Source organism: Telmatherina bonti (genome assembly GCF_933228915.1).
Source record: "Telmatherina bonti genome assembly, chromosome: 3".
Classification (NCBI taxonomy): domain Eukaryota; kingdom Metazoa; phylum Chordata; class Actinopteri; order Atheriniformes; family Telmatherinidae; genus Telmatherina; species Telmatherina bonti.
In genome coordinates, this window is record NC_136621.1 from 29,756,187 (window position 1) to 29,777,515 (window position 21,329).

General features: G+C 43.1%; 1 protein-coding gene across 1 annotated transcript in view; it reads left to right on the forward strand.

The window, feature by feature from the left end:
* Positions 1 to 3,446: 3,446 nt before the first annotated feature.
* Positions 3,447 to 21,329, forward strand: part of bnc2 (basonuclin zinc finger protein 2) — a gene marked incomplete at its 3' end in the record, with an annotated part of 82,115 nt that continues 64,232 nt past the window's right edge. The window contains exon 1 of the mRNA XM_079261578.1: positions 3,447 to 3,566. Within this exon, the coding sequence (XP_079117704.1) occupies positions 3,462 to 3,566 (105 nt within the window). The 5' untranslated portion in view covers positions 3,447 to 3,461. The remainder of the gene's footprint in view (positions 3,567 to 21,329) is intronic.

Below are 21,329 nucleotides of genomic sequence, written 5' to 3' on the forward strand. Positions count from 1 at the left end.
GTCAGAAGCTGAGCCACCAGCTTGACTTGAAACACTGAGTGCCACTTGAAAAACCCACAGACTAGCACATTTACAGACGGGAGGGAGGGAGAGAGCGGCAGAGAGCAGGAAGGAAAAAAAAGAAATCTGGAGAGCAAAAGGGAACCTTGGCGGCTAAATTGTCACTTAATATAATTAGCCGAAGCCTCGTGCATTACCTTTTCAATAAGTTGTTAAGAGCGGAGCGGGAGGTAGGTGGACAAGAGGTGAAACATTTAGCATTTTTACAACAATGCCGCTCATGTCCACTGACAGGACACAGGCCACGGTGCAAAAGAAGGTGGAAAGGAATAGAAAAAAAAGCAACAGAAAGTGTGAAAGAAAAGCAGGGCGACAAAGATTTAGAAGAGAAAAGAAAAATCCCAGCAGACAAAAGGCACATGCCAAAGATGAAGACGGGAAGCAGGAAAGGAGTTTAAGATGTAAATTACACATTTTTAAAGTGATAAGACGTACACTGCACTTTCCTCTCTGCTACCAGGAATCCTCTGTACATAACAGTAACGACTGGTGTGATAATCTCAGCAAAGGTTAACACCGTGCTGCCATTAGTGCATGGTACAAAAGGCTTTTAACAGACTGCCAAGCAGCTGTCTGCCACAATTTACCACCAAATTTGAAGTGACTTTATAGATCAGAGGCCATTTAATGTAGCTGAGGAGTGAAGTTCTCCGTCTGTCCCTTTCTCTTTTGTTCCTCTGCCGTGGAAAGATCACTGTAACATCTCCCTCTCGCTGTGGACCGAGGCACCTGGTCTGTCATTTCTCTAATGATAGTGGGGGGAAAAGACGGGGTGGAGAAGACAAGATGGGAGATTTAAAGTGAAGAGGAAAAGGAAAAGAGCTGAAGGTGGTGGTGGCGGTGGGGTGGTGGTGGTGGGGGGTGTCTTCATTGTTTGAGATGTGTCCTATGCCGTGTCAAAGGAAGCATAGATCTCTTTCCTTTTTTTTCTGTATCCTCCTGTGTGTCTTTTTCTCTGTGTCTGCCTCCCTTTACTCCTCCATCCCTCATTTTATTCCCCTACCTTTGCTGCTGTGGGGACCAATTTGGCTAAAATGGACCTCTTCCTCATTTTTTTCTTAATTAAAATCTGAGAGCCTCCACGGAGGAGATGGAGGAGGAGGAGGAGAGGGAAGAGGAGGCGCTTGTGATCGTGTGTGTTCATGTGCATGCGGGTGGTGGCGGATCGCTGGCGTTCCATTAGTCTTTCATTAGAGTGGTAGAAAATCAAACAAAGGCAGCAGTTTTTTTTTTTTTTTAGAGATATAACTCGCCAATCGATTACTTTATTTTATTTTTTTTGTGTGTTTGTTTGTTTATTTGTGGTGTGAAGAGATATATTGATGAGGTCTGTGCAGAGCCCAAACCTGCCTTTTTTACATTTTCAAACTAGAGAAAGTGAATGACACCTGGAAGGAAAAGTGGTGCGTTATTCGGATTTAAGTTGGAAAATTGGTGTTTCTTTTCTTTTTTTCTTCTTTTCTTTTCTTTTCTTCTCCTCTTTTCTTTTCTGCAAAGCACCATGTGTGTGTGGCAGGACGGTCCCAAAGGAAAACTAAGTTGATATGAGATGCGACGGCCGTTCGCAGCACAAATGGTAATAAAGCAGAGGGACACCCCCCCTGACACACACACACACACACACACACCACAGCCTACCCCCCTTTTCTCCTGCTCAGCGATGCCCCCACCTTCCTGCCCTCAGCAGAGGAGGGCTGCGTGTGTGTGTGTGTGTGTGTGTGTGTGTGTGTGTGTGTGTGTCGGTGAAGAAGTGTGCAGCGCAGTGTCACTGAGCATCTCAGAGTGGAGCAGCACAGTTGACTCAGTTGAGTCCGCACTGGCCTGACACACACACATACTCACACACACTCTTTCTCTCTCTCTCTCTCTCTCAGTCCGCTCACTCTCACATGCACACATACACACGCACACACACACGTGCGCTGAAACGCTGGGCTCAGTTCCTCCGTGGCTGCGGCGGAGTACAGAGGAGTCAGACAGAGAAAAGAGGGAGGACAGGCAGCGGCACGGACGCGGAGAGAGGGACACAGTCACACACAGAGAAAGAAAAGGAGGCAGGGAGAGGAGCGGGAGGCAGGGAGAGCAGGAGAGCTGGTGGCTCGCTCCCACACCTCATCTTCACTTTCCTGGGACAAGCACAGATTTCATGGTAAGAGTCAGCTGTGCCGTTTGTTGGCTCAACTCTACTAAACGGGACTTTTTCTTCAATTTGCCTTTTTTTTTTTTTTTAAATTTTCTTTTCTTTTACATTTTTTTTTCTTGTTTTATTTATTTATTTATTTTTTTTTAAATAACAGGAATTATGTTTTATATTTCACATTTAGTTTGCTGAGTTTAGTCTATTATGCACAACAGTGTGTATTCAGTACTTTTTCTTTGATTCTTGTGGGATTTATTTGTGACAAGAAACAGTTTCGTACTTCCCAAAGTTAGAATTAGTTCTTCCATTCCCGTGCACGTTTTCGGTTTGTTGACGACAGCTTGTTGTTTAACTTTTTATGTCCTACTTTTTCATTAGTTCAGCGTTATTTGTAAGTGTTTCAGTGTGTGCAGGCAGGCGAGGATGTCCTCCACAGTGTGTGTGTGTGTGTGGGTCTTTGCGTGTGTTTGCATGCAGGTGTCTGTCTTGAGACTGTTCAAGTACAAAATGACTACCGCGGACAACAACATGGTAGTCATTTTTCACTCACTCCCATAACCATCCTCCTCTCTTTGTTTTGTTTTACTCCGTTCTGACTTGCTTTCTCATCAGCCCCCCCCCAGCCTCCCCATCCCTCCTCACCTCCAGTGGTCCACTCATCTTCCCCTGTCCAAGAAGAGGCTCCCAAGGAAATTCACTGCAAGCTCACTTTTCTCCCTCTTCATGAGAATTAACTTCACACGCACTTAACACACACACACACACACACACACACACACACACAGACACTACTCTGCCACCAGAGCTGCCACAAAACCTCTCACACACATCAACTCCTCCATCTCTCCTTTCCTTGTTATCCTCCATGAAAAAGCCAAAACGAAAAAAGCCAACGTGACCCCAAAAGAACCCACCTTCACTGACTTCTTTTTTTCTTCTCCCCTCCTTCACACTCCCACATCCCCTCTTGCGCCCCCCCCCCCCCCCCCCCCCCCCCCCCCCCTGTCTCTCCCTCTCTCTGTTTAAGTCCAAGGAGGCAGAGTTGGATGTGAGAGGCAGCGAGTGTGACACAGTCCCACCAGAGCCCAGCAGAGACCCAGAGCCGCCCAGGCCACCTTCAGCTCAGGTTAACGGACCCTCTGTCACAGCTGGCATTTGTGCGAGCGCTCCCTGCAGCAGTCACAGTAGCAGCAGCAGCAGAAGTGGTCTGGGTGGCATTAGCATTGTTAGCAGCGGCGCTGAGGGAGCAGGCGAGAGCTCCATGCAGTTCAGCACCAGACCGCCTAGTGCTGAGCAGCCGGGCTTCATGGGGACATGGCAGCAGCAGAGCACTGACAGCAACCTTCTCTACAGAATGTCCCAGCAGGTACGTGCACTCAGCCTCCCCTCCTCATCCTACCCACGTCTATCTCACCCCCCTGTCCTTCTCTCCGTCCATAATTTTCATTTTATAAGGCCAAACTTTATTTTCTTTTCTTCTTCTTCTCTTTCAGAAAGTGTTGGCATGTTTGTTTTGCTCATGTGTGTAACCTCTTGGTCCAAGAAAGTGTGTGGGATGTGTATCAGGTGTGTGTAAAAAGTGGGTGATTGTTGTTGTGTTTTGTTTTCTTATAGCTGAAATTAGAATTTGGACAAGCATTTTAGCAACTAATCCTAATTGTAGGAGTCTTTGCAAATAAATATGTGCATGTCTTCTTGTTCTGCTGCACACTTCTTGCTTGCAAAATTTTCCATCATCCAACCTTTGTGCATTTATTTTATTTTCATTTCATTTAACAAAATGCATGAGTTGTTTCTCAAAAATTTCCCCTCAAAAATTATGTTTTGTGTATTTGTAAAACGCACATTTTAGTTCTTATTTTGGACAATATTGAATTTTTCTGACCATTTCTTGGCTGATCCTACCTCTTGTCCGGACTTATATAAATGTTTAAGTCTCCATGGTTGTTCTGGGAGCCGTGTGGAGTTTAAAAGCAAGTGATAGCCGTGTTTTGGTAACCTCGGTGCCGATAAAGACTTGGGGCAGGGGCACCCCTCAGGGACCGGCTAATTAACTTCATGTGGCCGAAGCAGGAAGCCCCTTGCCCGGCTGCAGAGCAGCAGAGGAGCCGTGAACGAACCAAGTCTCGCCTGGAAAAGTAATGATGAGAACGGCCAGCCTGCCCAGGCTGAGGGAAGTCCACATTTCCTCACGACATTTCTCGCCTTTTATCGCGTGTTTACACTTGATCTGCAGCTTTTTAAATTCCCTCACCCCCCAGGTTGCCCTGAAGTTAAGGCAAGACAGTTATTTTTAAGGGATTAAAGTGGTTTTGTTGGATAAATATCAGGCACAGAGAGAGAGGGAGAGAGAGAGAGAGGGGGGGGGGGGAGGAAATGAGACTCCAGTCCTGTGCAAGTATGTGTGTGCGTGTGTTTGTGTGCGCCCGTTCGCGCGCACGTGTGTGAGTGGGAGACAGTAAAGATAGAGGATGGTTGTTAGGTTGCAGTTAATCATAGCGGGACCTGCAGGCTCTCTGTGCCATGCACGCGCTGTTACGCATCCAGGCCACAGCGGCTCTTGCGCAACAGCTTCGCCGCGGCTCTGTGTTGGAAATGAGGAGAGAGAAACTTTTTTCTGCCACCTTGTAGACTCTTGTTATTTATAACAACGTTATTTCTTTAACTTAATTCTGTTTTTTTTTATTACTCGTTCAATAGGTTTGTGACAGTGGAAATGATGTGTTGAAACAAAATCTCTTTAATGTATCTTGTAAAAAAAAAAGAAGAAAAAAAGTCAATCAAGCCTGACTATACAAAGAGAGAGAGATGGAACAAGTTGAGATTATATCTGCTCCTTTTCCATCTTACGCTTTTTTCACGCAGCGTCAGATTGTAAACTCATTTTATATTTATTCTAAAGAAACTATCATACAAGCAAGCGATGCATGAATTACTAGAGATGGGGGAGTTGTAAAGGCCAGCGAGCCTCTTCTTTCCTCCTCTGCCGACATGAGCAGGTGGATGGGCCCCTGCGCTCCGCATCTGCTGGGACCCCCACGCTTGCATCCCCAGTCCTTTTTACAAATGCGCACCGTTGTTTCAATATAATCAGCTGTGGGACTCGCTGTTATTTATCCTTCCTCGCACCACTTAGAAGACATCTTCCCATGTTTAGTAGGCATGACATAAATTCTCCGAAGGAAGTCTGTTCCTTGACAGACTCGCCTTATTGGAATCTAACTGATAATGACTTTGTGTTTGCCGAGCCTGGTGCACCCTTGGGTGTTGGAAAGAAATGTGTTATGGGCCCGTGCTTAAAAAAAAAAACAAAACAAAAAAACAAAAAAAAAAAAAAATCTCCCCCAATTTCTTGTAAAGATCACCTGGGCCACACATGCGAGGTGCGGTTTTCTGTCGTTGTTAAGGCAAATTATGTGTGATCGATACGCAGACGAAGTGAGCGCAGCGCGTGGAGGAGAGACGCGGCTGCAGTGAGATGCAGAGCATCACCCAACCGGAACATTTGGGAACAATTGTTGACAGTCCTCCTTAAGCGAACAAATGAGGAGAGCATTGATAAACTGCAAAATATCAGTTTGACACCGAAGTGGGCATTTTTATTTAGTTCTGAACATTTTAAAAGACGTTAAGAGATGTGGTTTGCAGCAGGTGTCTGGTCGTCTCGGTCTGCTCCAAGATAATTTATACAATTTAGAGATTGATAGAAGATTTATTTCATCATAAAATCATAAACACTAGGAGCGATGGCAAATCTGCCTTCTGTTTATGCTTTATAGCACAATAATTCAGCACAAAAAGATGCACGTGCCTCGAACATCGTAAACAAAAATAAGCCAAACAAAACAGACGTCAAATTACCACTGTCATTGTTGGATTTAACAATTGTGTCTGACTGTCGTAAACAGTTAGAGTATAATTTATATTTCGACTGTAACTAATAAGGTTTTTTATTTATTAATTTATTTTCATGTTAACAACACATTTAAACATTTTATTGCGTGTCGATTGACTGGAATTGATGCTGACACGACTTGTATAAAAATAATAATGGAAAATAAAATTATTTGAGCTGTTTTATATATATTTTTTTAAAAAATGATGCGAATTATTGCGTGCTTTTAGGTCGTCTACCTGCATTTTCATCTTTTTACAGTGTTTGTATCTTGCAGGCTGCATCCACGAAAACAATTGAGACATTTATGAATTCTAATAATTAACACCTTCCATTTATGTTGTTCTAGTTTTTAATCTTTGAACAAACTTTTTTTTTTCTCTCGCAAGCAGAGGGCACAAACCGTCTGCAGCTTAAATTAAATCAATTAAATGGATTCAATAAACAGCCTACCTTTTTTTTTCTCTCAGCTTCCCAGTGTTCAGAAATTGGTGGGTATTTTAAACCCTACAAGATGGAACTTTAATAATTGCATTTTATGGAGAGAAAAAAAAATGAGTTTAATTATTTCCCAGGCATTACGGAGAGATCATATCTGGAGCTTTAATTGACCCGCCGCTCTACATGCGTGCCTCTGAATATCGACCCTTGCAAGTTAAAAACTCCGAAGTTAAGTGATACCACGGGCCTAATTGGCTCATCAGGGATATTTCCTGCACAACACAGCAGCCGGAGGCCGCGTCGTTTTTATTTTCTCCTCCACTTCAGGTCGAAGGAACGTGGGAACTAACTTAAGGATATCAAGGGACTCGTAAAAATGTGCTTTTACCTCCACCTGAGGATCTGCGGTGCCACCCAGGCTCGCTGCGGAAAAAGAAAAAAATAGATAAAATAAGATAAAAAAAAAACAACAAAAAAAAAAACAAAAGGAAATAGTGGTAGGAATCAGTGTACGTCTTCAGTGTAAAACTTTCTCTAAAACAGCCTCTTCCTTTTCTTTTTGCAAGGGTGCTGTAACGCGGCTTCCTTTGAAGTGCGACAGGTCGACAATGGGCCGAGACCTGGAAGAGGTACAGTGGCATTACAATCTGCCTGACTTCTGTCTGCTCTCAGTGCTGCCTGCTTCTTCTCACACCGAGTCTCTCTATTTCCACTTGTGAAAACAGCAAGGCTCCTTGTCTTTTAAAGACAGGCATTAAAATGAGGAAAACGGAAATTTTACATGAGAACTACAGCAGCAGTAACAGGAATCATGATGCAATGCAGTTTTCATATTTAGCTTTTGCCACGTTATATGGTCCTTAAATTGCAGGAAATATTCTCTCTGCATTTAAACCTGTCACTTTCTTTTTGTTTGATGTTGATCCATTTACAGTTTTGATTAAAAAAAATAGTGGGATAGCAGTAGCAATTAAGACATTTTCTTCATAATAATCAGATTCTATCTTAACATAAAAAGTAAAATCATGAGTGGGTTTCGTTATATCGCCTATTTGGAACACATCAAATTCATTCTTAAAAAGCAGAATGACATTTATTTAGTCATATTCAAATTAATTCAATTATATTGTTTTATCATATTCTCTCAAAAACGTTCCCAATCTAACATAATTGCTTCTTCCTTTAGATTTCTCTTGTTTATTTATTTTATGTGGAACTTATTCTGATTGCCCTTTTACCTCTCAGTCCTCTCTGTTAATCTCAGACCACTAAAAGGGAAAAGTGATATATTTGGAGGACAGATGTATTTGTGGAATGACCCTGCTTTATTTGGTCTGAGCCTGAGTGATGAAATTGGGTAGATATAATCCTTTTCAGCAAAGACACAGTACAAGTTAATCTGCCTAATAACACACTGATAGACTTGGAGTGGTGTGTGTGTGTGTGTGTGTGTGTGTGTGTGTGTGTGTGTGTGTGTGTGTGTGTGTGTGTGTGTGTGAGGATGTGTGTGCAAAATTTGCTTTACATGTTTGGGTACAGGCGTGTTGCATGTCGCATATGCGGTGCATATGCATTGCTTTTTGTGCTGACTGGGACTGGGAGGCAGTGATTTGATGCATATGTGTAGAATTATCCACAGTCAGTGAATGTGTGTGTGCGTGTGTGGTTACATTCAACTGTTATTATTTCCATGTCTGTCTTTGATGGGTCGTTGCACACGGAGCATATGGATGTCTATACGTGCATGTATCCGATGTCAAGAGAGGGTGTATGTGTGTGTTCTGACGCTGAAGTTTGTGAGTGTGTTAAGGCGTTTTTGTGTCTGTGCTTTTGCCATTTATTTTTCTGAGTGGGTGGCTAAACAGTCATATGCCAGTTGTGTTAGTGTGTGCATGTGAGGAAAAGAGCATGTGTGTGTGTGTGTGTGTTCCTGTGTGTTGGCTCTGGCTCCATGTGTGTGCGGGTGCGAGGTGAAGTGTCTCTTGGCTGGCCCTGGATGGAGAGCTGGAGGAGAGCAGAGGTGAAAGAGGAGATTTGCAGAAAAGACACGCACCACTTCCCCCATTACTACTTCTTCTTCTTCTTCTCCTGTTTCTGTCTCCCACTGCTTCTTCTTCTTCGTCTCTTGCCTACTTTTTTAGTCTTTTCCCCCACGTTCTGTCTCTACTTCCCCAACTGTCTTAACTTATAAAACTCAGTCTTTACCTCCGCTCCCTGAATCCTGAATCATAATGCAGTTTCTGTCTTTACAGAAAAGGACAGAAGCTGCCTGAAATGGAGGTTTTCTGTCGATGCTTTGACTTAGAATAACACAAAAGCACACATGTCGGAAGGAGAGCAGCATTTCTTCAACAAGGGGAAGTGACTGGGTGTGTCTGTGTACCAGTGTTTGCTCTGGCACCTGATTGGAAAGGGCTTAAAGAGCCACCAGATCAGAGCCCACCGACAGCGCCTGTTTTTTTTTTGTTTTTTGTTTAATCTGAAAAGTTGAGGTTAAAAAGCCTGACAATATAAGCAGCGCTCAGAAAGGCGACTGCGGTTTTCAGTCACAGAGCATCTTCCAGGCTTTGCGAGTCTGATGATGTGCGTGTTTCCTGAAGGCAGCATTATTTCCGCAGGAGAGAAATACGAGTGTGAAGAGTGAGTGGGAAGGGGGCCACAGCTGTTTGTATATTTACTGTATGTGTGCTCTATTAAGAATCCATCTAGCTTGACTAAGTGGGAGGATGTACAAGGTCCCATTCATGCTGTGGTCCCTTCTATATTTACTCAGGCACCAACTGGGGAGATATGACGTCCTCTACATTTTTGCTTTAAACTATTTTCAAATGTTTCTTGAAAACATTTTTTGTTTCAGTAACATCAAGCGTGCGCGGTCTCATTGAAATATCGGTCTGCATAAATAGAATTTCTTGTGATTAACCAATAAAATTGATCAAATCAGACCCATCCCTCATTTACTCCCCATATTTAAAAAAAAAAAAAAAAAAAAAGCGAAATTTTTACAGTATGGGTTTAATTTTGCCTTCTCAGAGGAAGAAAAGAAAAAGATCATGTGCGTTCCGGATCATGCAGCAACCTCTGTAGCTGTGCAATAATGCCCTCCAGGATGGGTAAGCACTGACCCTGACCGTGTGTGAGACTCGGTGCAAACAGCAATCAATAAGCATCATGTGAGCATCACTCACGGGCTATGTGTCAGCTGTTTCCTGTTTGTCCTGAGGAGACGCCATGGTGAATGCCTGAATAATGTGGAGGGGATGTAAAGTTTCAGTCATGGAAGGCAACAAAAAAAAAAAAAAAAAAAGGGGGTCTCATTTTCATGTGGCAGGGTGCTGCGAAATGTGTGTGTGTGTGTGTGTGTGTCGAGCTGCGGCAGAAATGCAGAGCCATCTGTGCTGAAATCTACTGGAACTGAGTCTTTCCCTGAGAACTCCCTAACTCCTGCGTGGACACGTGTATATACAAGGAAAGAACTACATTGTTTAACGATTTTCAAGAAGGTTTTGACAGAATAATTAATAAAATAGCTGTAATCTGCGTGGAAAGTAATGTTCACAGAGTCTTGAGGAGTTTTATGTGGTCGTGTGTGACCAAGAGATTTCCAGTTTGTAGGTTTTGATTCTTTGGAAATAAATCAGCGTGGCAACTGAATACGTGAAGTAAATTGCGAGTGGTTGGACGGTTAATGATGGCATGAATAAAATAAATACAAAAGCAGTTGTTTTATTGTAGATTAAATGGATAAGTTACACTTGGATCATACATATTAATTCCTGTAAACTTCCCTTCCCAGTTTTTCTTCAATTCTTCCTCCTGCTGAGCCGTAAAAGCCCACCCTTTTCATCCTTTTTCGCTCTCTTCGTGATCTAAATTTCTTTCAAACGGCTGCAAGTTATTTGTCTTTCTGCAGTTTCCTGCAGTGGAGAGAAGTCGCTGGTGCGAGGAGGAAGTGTGTGTTTGATGGGCCAGCCGCTCAGGATGTCACCACCCCACCACTGACTAATGAGGGGGACATGAGCACAGGGGCCAGGCCAGCAGTGCGCGTGCACACACACACAGTCCCGAACATGCAGATGAACACACACTGACACAGCAGGAATGTAGCAGCTGTCACTCACATCTAGGAATCTGGTAACGGGATGAAGTGTGGTTGTGCATGCTGCTGGTTTTTTGTTGACCAGGCCACCAGCAGAGTGGATAATCACAGATATACTTAACTGGAGCTTAACCGACAGGAAGACGTATATACTTTGCATGTGCATGTAGTATTTTAAGACATGACCATAAGGGACCATATGGTAGAGACATTGAGGTGAGAAGCTGTTCTTTCCTGTCTTGCATCCAGAGGAAGGTGACATTAGGTGTGACCTGTGCTAAGTGACAGGAACTTGGGCATACTTTCACCATGACTTCTCCCTTTTCCTGTTATTCCTCTACTCTTGTTATTTTGTTTTCCTTGGAGCTGTGCCAGTGCAGTGGGTAAATCGACAGCCTACTATTTTTACATCCGTCTTTAAGGACCCCTGTCTGCTGCCTCTGCCTGCCAATTTGCCCCATCAGCAGTGGCAACCAAGAGGAGCTCTCAAGGCACCGAGCCTTTCATTTTTCTGTTGGCGATGTGACTAATGCTGTCACTGTTATGTGAAAAAGCACTCAGAGTGAATTGCTATTATTATTGTTAAAACCATCATCATCATCATCAGGCTTATTTATGGTTATGGATAATGATGGTAATTTTGTTCAGGTCTTGCAGTTGACTCTGTCTCTTTCTGCTGGTAATCCAACCATGCAGTGTTGTGTGTGTGTGTGTGTGTGTGTGTGTGCTGTATGTTTTAGATGTGCTTGCAATTACCACGGTTGTTGTTCAAAGAAAATGGTTTTCCAACAGGTAACAGACTTTTATGTCCACAGTTCACATATGAGGTCAGGAGAACTTTTGTGCACTCCGGTAAGATTAAATATGTTTCGTCTCTAAATGCATATATTGAGTTCTTGTTTGTGTTTGTGTGTGTGTGTATGTGTGTGCATGTGTGTGTGTGTGTGTGTGTTGGAGTAGGAGGAGGGAGGCTCTTTCTCTGCTATTTTCTGTTTCATTTCTTTTTCGCTCCCATGTTTTATTCCCCGTCTATCTCTCCCCTCTGCTCTGTTCTGTCTCCAGCTTGCCATGGGGATTTGATTGCTAGAGGCCCAGGGAGGATTTTAGGGAGGTTTCGGAGAAGGAAGGGTAGTGGTACAGGCTGTGGTAGGCTTTTAGCCAATATACACACACTCACATTCACGTACGCACACTCACATATGCATACTTAGCCAAACAAACATATCAAATGGTTCAGGTACAGATATACTCTCTCGTGTTCTTTATTCAGATTGTGTAAGCTGCTCCTTAACATCGCTTTCGCTTTAACTCTGCAAGCTTTAGTCTTCGCCTCGTACCCACTTTCAGCTGTGAGCAAAGTGTTAAAGCAACATGTGTAAGCATTTGTTTGCGCTCTTTGCTGACTTTGTAAAGATGTTTGCGCTGTTGGATTAATAACATTTAATGGCCACTGTTAAATGCAGCTGCCTTGGCATCCCACAGCTTGTGTTTTTCTGGCAAGTTGAGGCTCCGGGTAGCTTTTGTTTTTAGGAGTGTGTGTTGCGTGGATGCATGTAGTTCAGTGAAATACCCCTGAATGTGTATGTGTGTGGCCTGGATGGGATAATCACTGTGTATTGTCACAGAGTCCAGCTTTTATATGTGATTCCCACAATTTTGCTGAATTGAGGTGTCACATTTTAAGCAGCACCTTTACTTTTAAACAATCTGTGGTTTCCATTTGGGCACAGATGATCTAATTAGTCTTCTGTGGGACACATCAGTGTGCGTGACCCTGTACGCACTACAACTGGTGAAGCTATCATGCATGGCTTCTGGCATCGCACTGTCTCGACCTATTTGCGGCATTAATTGCACATTTGAAGTGACAGCTTCCGTCTTGAACGGCGGGACAAAGTGAGAATTCTTGTAAGAAATAGGCCGATTCTGCGCAAATTAAAAGCAGGGGGTGTGTTTGTGTTGTGTACTCACAAGCCTGCAGTCACACGTGTACACTCACTTTCTCTGTGCTGATGTTTTCTCTGTTAATGGCCTGAGCTGCCTCTTCCTTTGTCGGGAAACACACTCGACGATAAGTGCTTTGTCTGCTGTGTGATGTGTGTGACTCTGACTGGCATTTAATATTTCATAGCATTTAATCCATTTGATATGTTTTTCTTGGAATATAAAAAGAAACAACAACAAAAAAGAAATCTGTGGCATTTGTTTACTCCATCCAGGCCATTACTCCACGGCTTGATTAGCTTAGATTTGTAAAGGATGGCAACAAAGAATTTATTACCTAGATTTAATGCTGTTTCTACACTACCATTAAAGTAATAAATTCACCATCTTGTTCTTGCTAAAAGAAAACCCCATGTGGGCAAAAGTGGTCCTCTTGTGCCTGATCAATCAGCCAAATGTAGGTCTATTACATAAATAATCATAAGCTGTTAGATTTTTTTTTTTTTTATTTTTTAAAGGGGAAAGAAAGAAAAAAAAAACAGCAGATGAAGAGCAGCGAAGTTTATGGGATGCAGCAGCAAAGAAAGTCAGAGCATTATGACAAAGAAGAGAAAAAGGAACCGACAGCTCATGCATCAGTCAGAAGGTGAGCAGGCACTCTTTGGAGATCAATTGGTAACAGGCTGAAGTCACAGAAGCGATTAGAGGCGTCGACTTGCCTGTGTTGTAAATGCTGTCAGATCTGTTAAAGGAAGCCTAATACCTCTCAGGTTGAAAGCTGTAATAACATCAACTGTAACTGAATCCGCGGGGAAGTGCAAGTCAGACTGTGTGCGTGCGTGCGAGTGCGTGGAAAAGGAATGGGAGGAAAACGAGTGTTTCATTTTGAGTACATCGCATAGGTGTGTGTGTTTGTGTGAACGTGCATGACATAAAGCAGTGGCAGCATGTTTAAAGGCGAGAGCCGCGGGCTTGCTCCTGGCATTTTTTTTTTTTTTGGCCACCAGATGCCTGTCACTGCTTCAAGAAAAAAAAAGGAGCAGGGGATGAGGAAGAGAGAAGGACAAAGACATGTTCGGGGAGGGAGGGAGGGAGGGTGGGAGGGAAGGAGGGAGAGCACGGGGCGCCACCGCTGCTCAAATCATGTCACGTAGCGCTAATTCATCCAGCCTCATTAGAGAGGGAAGGGACCAGAGGGCCTCTCTCAGGACAGGGGCCCGACTCATGCAGATACGCACAGCCACACACAGATATATGCATACACTTGGTTTTCCTCTGGCACATGCTTACACACAGATACAATTTCTCTCTTCCCCACACACACACACACACACACACACACACACACACATACACACACACATACACACATACAGATGACACTGGCACATGACACAGCGCGGGGGCAGTTTGGGGAATAGAAAATTGCCTTCGCAGGAAGGCCCTGGCCAATTAAGGACCTGACTGTATTGAATGTCAAGTGTTAATTTAGCACCCCCCCCCACTCCCTCCGACGTCCCCCCCCCCCCCCCCCCCCCCCCCCGCCTCAACCCTCAGTTTCCCAGCAGTAGGTGAATGTGTGTGTGTCCCAGAGATGAGCAAATACATGTCAAGCCAAAGTTGATTGCCCGCGCCGTATTATGTGTCGCAGGCAAGTGGCAAATGGGCTCCCTCCTTTTAGCCTTTCACGTACCCCCCTGAGGGACTCTGCGTTGGAAGGAGGAGGAGTGAAGGAGGATTAACTGCACCACAGTGATAAGAATGGGGGCTTACACTGGGGAAGAAGGAGGGGGCTAAGGGGACAGACAAGAGAAGTAGGAAGAGGGCTGAGGGCTGGTTTGATCTCACAGGACTGGGTGGTGACTTTGATTGTCTTTTAATTGCCTTGGTTTTACCGAGGCGATGTCCCTTACAGAGACTTTTTTTTTCCTTCTTTTTGTATAAATTGTTTAAAATAGAAAATAGTTTGAATTTTAGAATGCTATTTATTTATATATTTTGAAAGTTTCCAAATCACTTTCCAAGATCCCAGTAATGCTGGGTGTGCAGTCCACTCAGACTAAGTTGGACTGATGGTAAATGCCCACCTCCTTACCTCTATGATCTAATAGACATCCACTTAGTTTTAATGGGCAGATTCTCTTTCTCCTCTCGTGATGACCGTTGCACTCTTTAAAGATGGAATTGCCAGCTTGTCTTTCCAATCAAACCGCCCCTTTTACCTCTTTTATCACATGTATCTTGTGTCTAATACTTTCTCTCACAGGTTACCGGCGAGTATTTCTAAGAAAATAAATATTAATGCTGGGCTCCAATTTCCACCGCCACCAAGTTCTCGTGTTTTAGCTGACTCTCTGGCCTCCCCCAATCAGTAGGAGGATCTTTTGTTTTACATTCCAGTCAATGCATTTACATGAAAATGTGTCCCAGAGACCATGTGTGTGTCCGCTAATAGTAGTGATGTCGTGAAATTGAATAGAGAGGGGGAGTATTGATTATTTACCCCCTGTGTGTTATTAGTGCCTGCTCTTCCTGACAAAGAGAGTGTTAGCCACCTGCACAAACACAAACTGACAAACTCATGCACACATACGTTGATGTATTTACTTAGGGAGTACAGTATGTCGCGTGCATATTTGGACAAGTATTATTTATTGGGTCGATATGGAAGAAAACAACTTTTTTTGCAACACAATAAACAACTATCAAAAGTAAGCCTCTTAAAAATACAACTTCTGTACATGTAATGTGAAATGATCTTATTTTACTAAGTAAATGCACCAAACAACAACAGTTTTTGTCCACATATGTTCTCTGTTGTAAGTCTGCTGCCAGTTTAACTCCTTGTGTTCACAAAGGTGAAGAGAAATCCAGTCTCAGAGCACTGATAGCTAAACAACCAGCATACGATGTACCAGGGCTTGGGAAGAATGAGGGTGTTAAAGCTGAGTAAGTGCTCTGCCTTTGGGTAGGCATAGATGTCGACAGGGCCTCTGGAGTTCCAGTGGTCAGACAGGACTTAGAAGTCTGTCAAGTCCTAATTGATCACCCGGACCTCGGGAACTGAGGGGCAAAATGAGAGGGATGTGGATGAATAAGGCTAAAGGGTGGGGAAAAAAAAGACAAGAAAAAAAAAAGGGTGGAATTGTGCGACCAGTGGCTTAATCTCTCCAGAACGGCCATTTTTCCCCTCTGGATGATAGATATCGTAGGCCTAGTGTGTGACACAGATGGATAATGCAGGCGTCTGGGGTGATAGAGTTATAAATTAACACATTACTGGACCTTAATGTGGACTACTGTGGACGACCCCACACCAACATCATCAACCCTCCAGGCGCACACACTTATATACACACACACACACGCACAAAACACGCCTACAGTCTCACTGATGCATCTCGCTGAGCTCAGGATGAGGATTGTACTGCTCAAGTGGCATTGATTTGTTAAAGTGCTGAATTAGCAGGAGCAGTCCAGCTGCTGGTCCTTCTCTCTTTCTTTTGTATTTCACAATTGAAGTCCCCTTAACTTTTTCTCCTCGCTCTCTGTGAAGAATAAAGTTGCTTCATTCTTTTCGCACATTAGCCAGTTATTCTCTTTTTCTGCTTTAATGCTAGGCTCTCCTCTTCCTTTAGTGAAGGTAAAAGAGCTTCACACACATTCCCTTCCCTGACACTTATCTTGCTCAGATTTCTCTCGCCTTGGTTGTCCCTGCAAATGCATGTTTCTACTTTCCTCCTTATCCCTGTCCAGCTGGAAGGTTTCACCAAAAAAGTACACTTGGCTTTTTTCTCTTACTTCTTGAGGCCCACACAGCTTTCGCCAGCCAAAACTGTTATGTCCCCGGCTTTGAGACAAAAAGGGAAGTGGGTATGTGTGTGGCTTGGGATTGGTATTTAATAGCTCAACATACAGAAGAGCTAATATCCAGAGCAGCAGTAGCCTGCGCATTGTAAGGCCACACACAGTGACAAGGTTAGAACAGCTCACTGTATTGAAAAATTCACACACCTCCTGTGGAGGAAGCAATGGCTAATACATCTACGAGCTAACCACAGTGAATTCCACTGGTGTAAATGTCATTTAAGAACAAATGAGTGCCTCTGGAAACGCTGTAAGGGTCACTGGTCGTTTTGTCTGCCGAGTGTGTAGCGGTGTGTTTTACTTGGGCTTATACGCTGGACAGACTGTCTGCTTTCTGACTCCAAGTCAAGGCGTCCAGCCAAAAGGTGCAGATTTGTTAATGTCTGCTCTATTATCAACCATCACTCTCATGGTTTGTTGTATGTGTGTGTGTGTGTGTGTGTGTGCGCGCAGTAGAAAGATAGAGTATGAAGTAAAGAGACTGTCCCCTCTTTCTTGCTTTCTGTGATCCAGCCCAAACAGTTCACATCTGGTGACCAGCAAATGACCCTCTTGCCACACACACACACACACACACACACACACACGCACACACATGCACAGAAAAAGGCATAAACGAACACTGAGCGCGTCCAAGTGATGAGTGAGTGACCACCCATCTCCCCCGCCTCCCCCACTGAGTGTCCATCTCTGCCAGACCTCCTGGGTCCCTCCCCTTGCTGCAAATGATTGGTTGATGATAGGTTGATGGGTGACCAGAGTGTCCACAGTTTCAATGAAATGCTCAATGGCATGCCAAACCTGAAAGGGCTAACAGAAGAAGAATAAACACCTATACATACACACACACACACACACACACACACACACAGAGTTACATACTCATAGTGGACCAAAATAAGCACATATCGCTCTGCTGGTTGAAACCACACTGCTGTTTTTCAGCTGTTTGCTTTTCTGACATCTGCATGATCTTGCCCCCCCCCCCATGCTAGTCACTGACATTTTTATCTGAGTTATTTTATTGTAATCGTAATCTGATGTTTTTGGTCCTTAAATGACCATGTACGTTACTCTTTTCTGCTATCAGACACAATATTTCTGTGGGAAGAATATCGAGCAATAACCCTCAAAAAAGTGCTTTATAGTGCACATGTGGATGCTCAAGAGATGGTAAAGGGATTAGATTTATTTTTTCTTTTGGTCTTTTTGTTTTGTTTCCCTTTTTCTTTAGATGTAATTTTGGTTTCCACTGTTGATTTTTAGGTTTATTTGCCATTTAGCTATCTTAGTTGGAGTTTGACTTCACATGCAGCGAATGTGTACTGCAAGTTAAGAAGCCAGAAACCATAAAGATGTCTGAGAAGTCACTTTTCCTTAATGCCATCAGATCTTTCTCCCTTTTTTTTTTTTTTTAATGTGCCTGAACATGAAAAGGAGCAAACAAAACCCCTTATCATAGCAAGATGTAAATAATAAAGAGTATTTACGTCTTCACACATATCTTGGGTTATGTACCCATTTCCTTGACACACAGTAATTTCTTTGACACACGGTATGCATATAAATTCTCCATCTCTTTATCCAGCACACTCCCACATTTAAAGTAAGTAATGCAAGGCAAGTTCATTTGTAAAACACATTTCATGTACAGGACAACTCACAGTGCTTTACATAAGCCATTAAAAGCTTTACAGACAGTGTAAAGAAAGCAGAAAAGGGAGCAACAAAGCAAAACTCCCAGTGAGGGAGTGGGGTTGATAGGAAAGGCCAGTCAGTGTTTATATGTGCAGTGTAGTGAGGTGCAACACGAGAAAAAGGAGTGGTTGTGTCTTATCTGCTTTGTGACAGAGGAATGAGAAACAAGGTCAGAGACAGAGAAGGAGTGACACATGCATCACAGGGCTGTGACATGCCAGGGTCGTGACCCTCACCAACCCTTAGCTCCACTCTGTTTTCGTCTGTGAAAGTGTGTCAAGGAGTGACGGTCATGTTAAAGGCTATGGAAACTCTGCTGCTCCCAGCAGATGCAGTCTGGGGGAGCAAGGATTGTGCGGAGAGCAGGTCACAGCGATGGCGTGTTGTTGTGATTGCAGCTCTCCCTTCAGGTTACGTGCAGGACGGGGACAAAGAAAGAAGAAGGGGAGTGTGTTGGGAGGACAGCCACATTAAAAGGGGGGAGAAGGAGTGACAGGGAAGTAAAAGCGCAAGTGGAGCATCTCAGCAAGAAAAATGCTTAAAGTGAGGGATAGTGAGGAGCCTTGGGACCGAAGAAGAGTTGAGGGGTGGGGCGGGGGGGCTGAGAGTGCGTCCGTCGCCTGAGGCTGATGCATTGTGACAGTCACTTAGAAGGATTTCACTTCCCCTAAACTGTGGCTTGCAGGAAGAAACACCATAAGTTGGGACAATTAAGGGTTGAAGGAGATATGACAGGACACATGCAGAGCCACAGGGGGAGGGAGGGAGGAGAGAAGCAAGGAGTGTGTGTGTGTGTGTGTGTGTGTGTGCATGTTTCTGAGCTCAGAAGAACACAATCATGTCATCTGCTTGCAATTGGTGAATATTTGCACAGTACATGTGCTGTGCAAATACAGCGTGCGTGTGTGTATGCGTGTTCGTGTGCACTTGCTTGTGGGGGCCAGGGAGTTGGATTGTGCACGGCATGTCAGGGAAGGCCGGCGTCTTGCTCCTCATGGTACAGTGTGTTACCACACAGCCTCCCTCATTCCTTTACCTCATGTCTGTAACTTAACCTGGTGACGAAGGCCAGGAGGGAGGACGGAGGAAAAAAAAGATAAAAATAAAAAAAATAAAAAAATACAAGAAGTTGGAGTGAAATGCTGCCAAATCAACAATCATTGATTTATTTATTTATTTCTTTTGTACTTAATCTTATTTTTCATTTTGTATTTTAATAGTTTGGTTTTATGTGTCATCATTTGATAAATGTCCCGAATGTTCCTTTTATTTGCTGCAGCACATTGTGTTACTGCTGTGTTGCTAGCCTTGCCAAGAATGTCACTGTAATTTTGGTAGAAGTGGATTCCAAGAAATACACTTTTCCTGTTTCATTGAGTCGTTTTGCTTTCAGCACTATTATGCCCTTTGTATTAGTGAGGTGCTGGTGAAATTGTCTTTTAGCTTTTTGAGGCTTGTACCTCCACGTGGTACACTTCACACACTTTTATTTATTCTCGAACAAACAAACACAGACAAGAGACCAAACACCATCTATTGAAGCACAAACTAATATATCTTCTTTATATGTTTTTTTTTTTTCAAAACATATTCTGAGGTCTATTGCAATCAATAAAAAAGAATCAAGTAAAGCCAATTAAAATCTTTTCATTGAGTTTTTTTTAAGTGTTAGTTTTATATGACATGTGATATATAGTGATAATACCTTTTGTATTTAAACTTTGTTAGAGGGTACAGTCATTTGTAAACAGTTCTACAAATGTTTTTTATTTGTCCAGTTTTATTCAATTTCACTTTCCACTTGCATTTTTGCCTTTTTCGAGCTATTTCTGACAGTATGGATTAAAATATGTTGAGTGTGTGTTGCCTTTAATGCGTGACGACCAAGAGACACACTTTTCCAGTTCAATGCTAAATACGTTTTTCCATTCTTACTTCCTTCCCCTCTGTCGTTCTTCTCTCCTCATCTGTATGGAAGGTGCGTTTGCTGAGCTGGCTGTTGATAAACTTGTTTTGTTTGGTCATTTCAGATGTGGTATTAGCACCCCATCTTTCCTCTCTCCGGTGGGTTTTGTTCAGACTTAACGTCCAGACTGCGGTGTTATTGGCTATATGAAGTATGGATGGACGCATGGATGGGTGCATGGATAGATTAATTCAAGGGAAGTAGGTTGTGACATCGGCTGAGGGGTGTTAAACTCTTAAATACAGCTAGGATTAATAAAAGAGATGGTAATGACTGCTAATATTGTAGAGGCTGGGATGAAAGAATAGCCAACACTTAGTGAATTTGCAACAGGGCTGAACTTTAGCCTATATCTACCACAGTCACCTTTTCCTGGTATATTATATTCTAAATTTTACTTTGCAAATAATTCTCCGTATCTTAGTTTTCAAATATTTAGGAAAAAGCAATTTATTTAATCCTTACATCAGTTTTACTTCAGTGACTGAACCCATTTTGACCCTTCTCTCTTAGTAATTTCCATGAGACCATTGTGATGGCAAAACAAGTAACTCAGCTTTTGTTGTGCCACAGCTCTGTGAAAAATAAAAAACATAAACAAACAGTTATACATTAATATGTCATCTTCTTCTGAAAGCAGATTGCATAACTCTTAATGTCACATTCAGCTTTTGTTTCCTGAAAGTCATTTAGGGGCAAATTGGATTACCTGTATTTAACTTTCATTCAGAAAATGTTCATCCATACCGTAATAGTAAAAATAAAACCTAATTAATTCTGCCCCCTTTTTTTTGGCCTGAAAATATTTTAAAGCAAACATACTGGTTGGAGATTCAAGGAGTTGCACAAATACCTCCCTTTGCTGAGCCGAACCCACAGTTTGGCACTTATTAACCTATAGAAAAAAAAACCCAGCTGCTTCCGACTCTTTAGTGCATATTACCCATACCTCCTTGCAGCAGTCATTACCCATGACAGGGGTCACCAAAGGTTGTGGTCTAAGCACTTCATCGACTGTAGAGTCAATAAAGGACTCGTGTCTGTCCACGGTGACCCTTACAGCTATCTATTTAAGTGAGAAAGCAATATGCATTTGTAAGTTGCTGGTGTTTGCGAGGAAATTACAGGTCAGCAGATTATGATCCATGTTGTGATTTGCTGAAGCCTCAAGAAAGTGGTTTAAAGAACTGTGCATCTGTCCTGGAAAACGTCTGTGTTT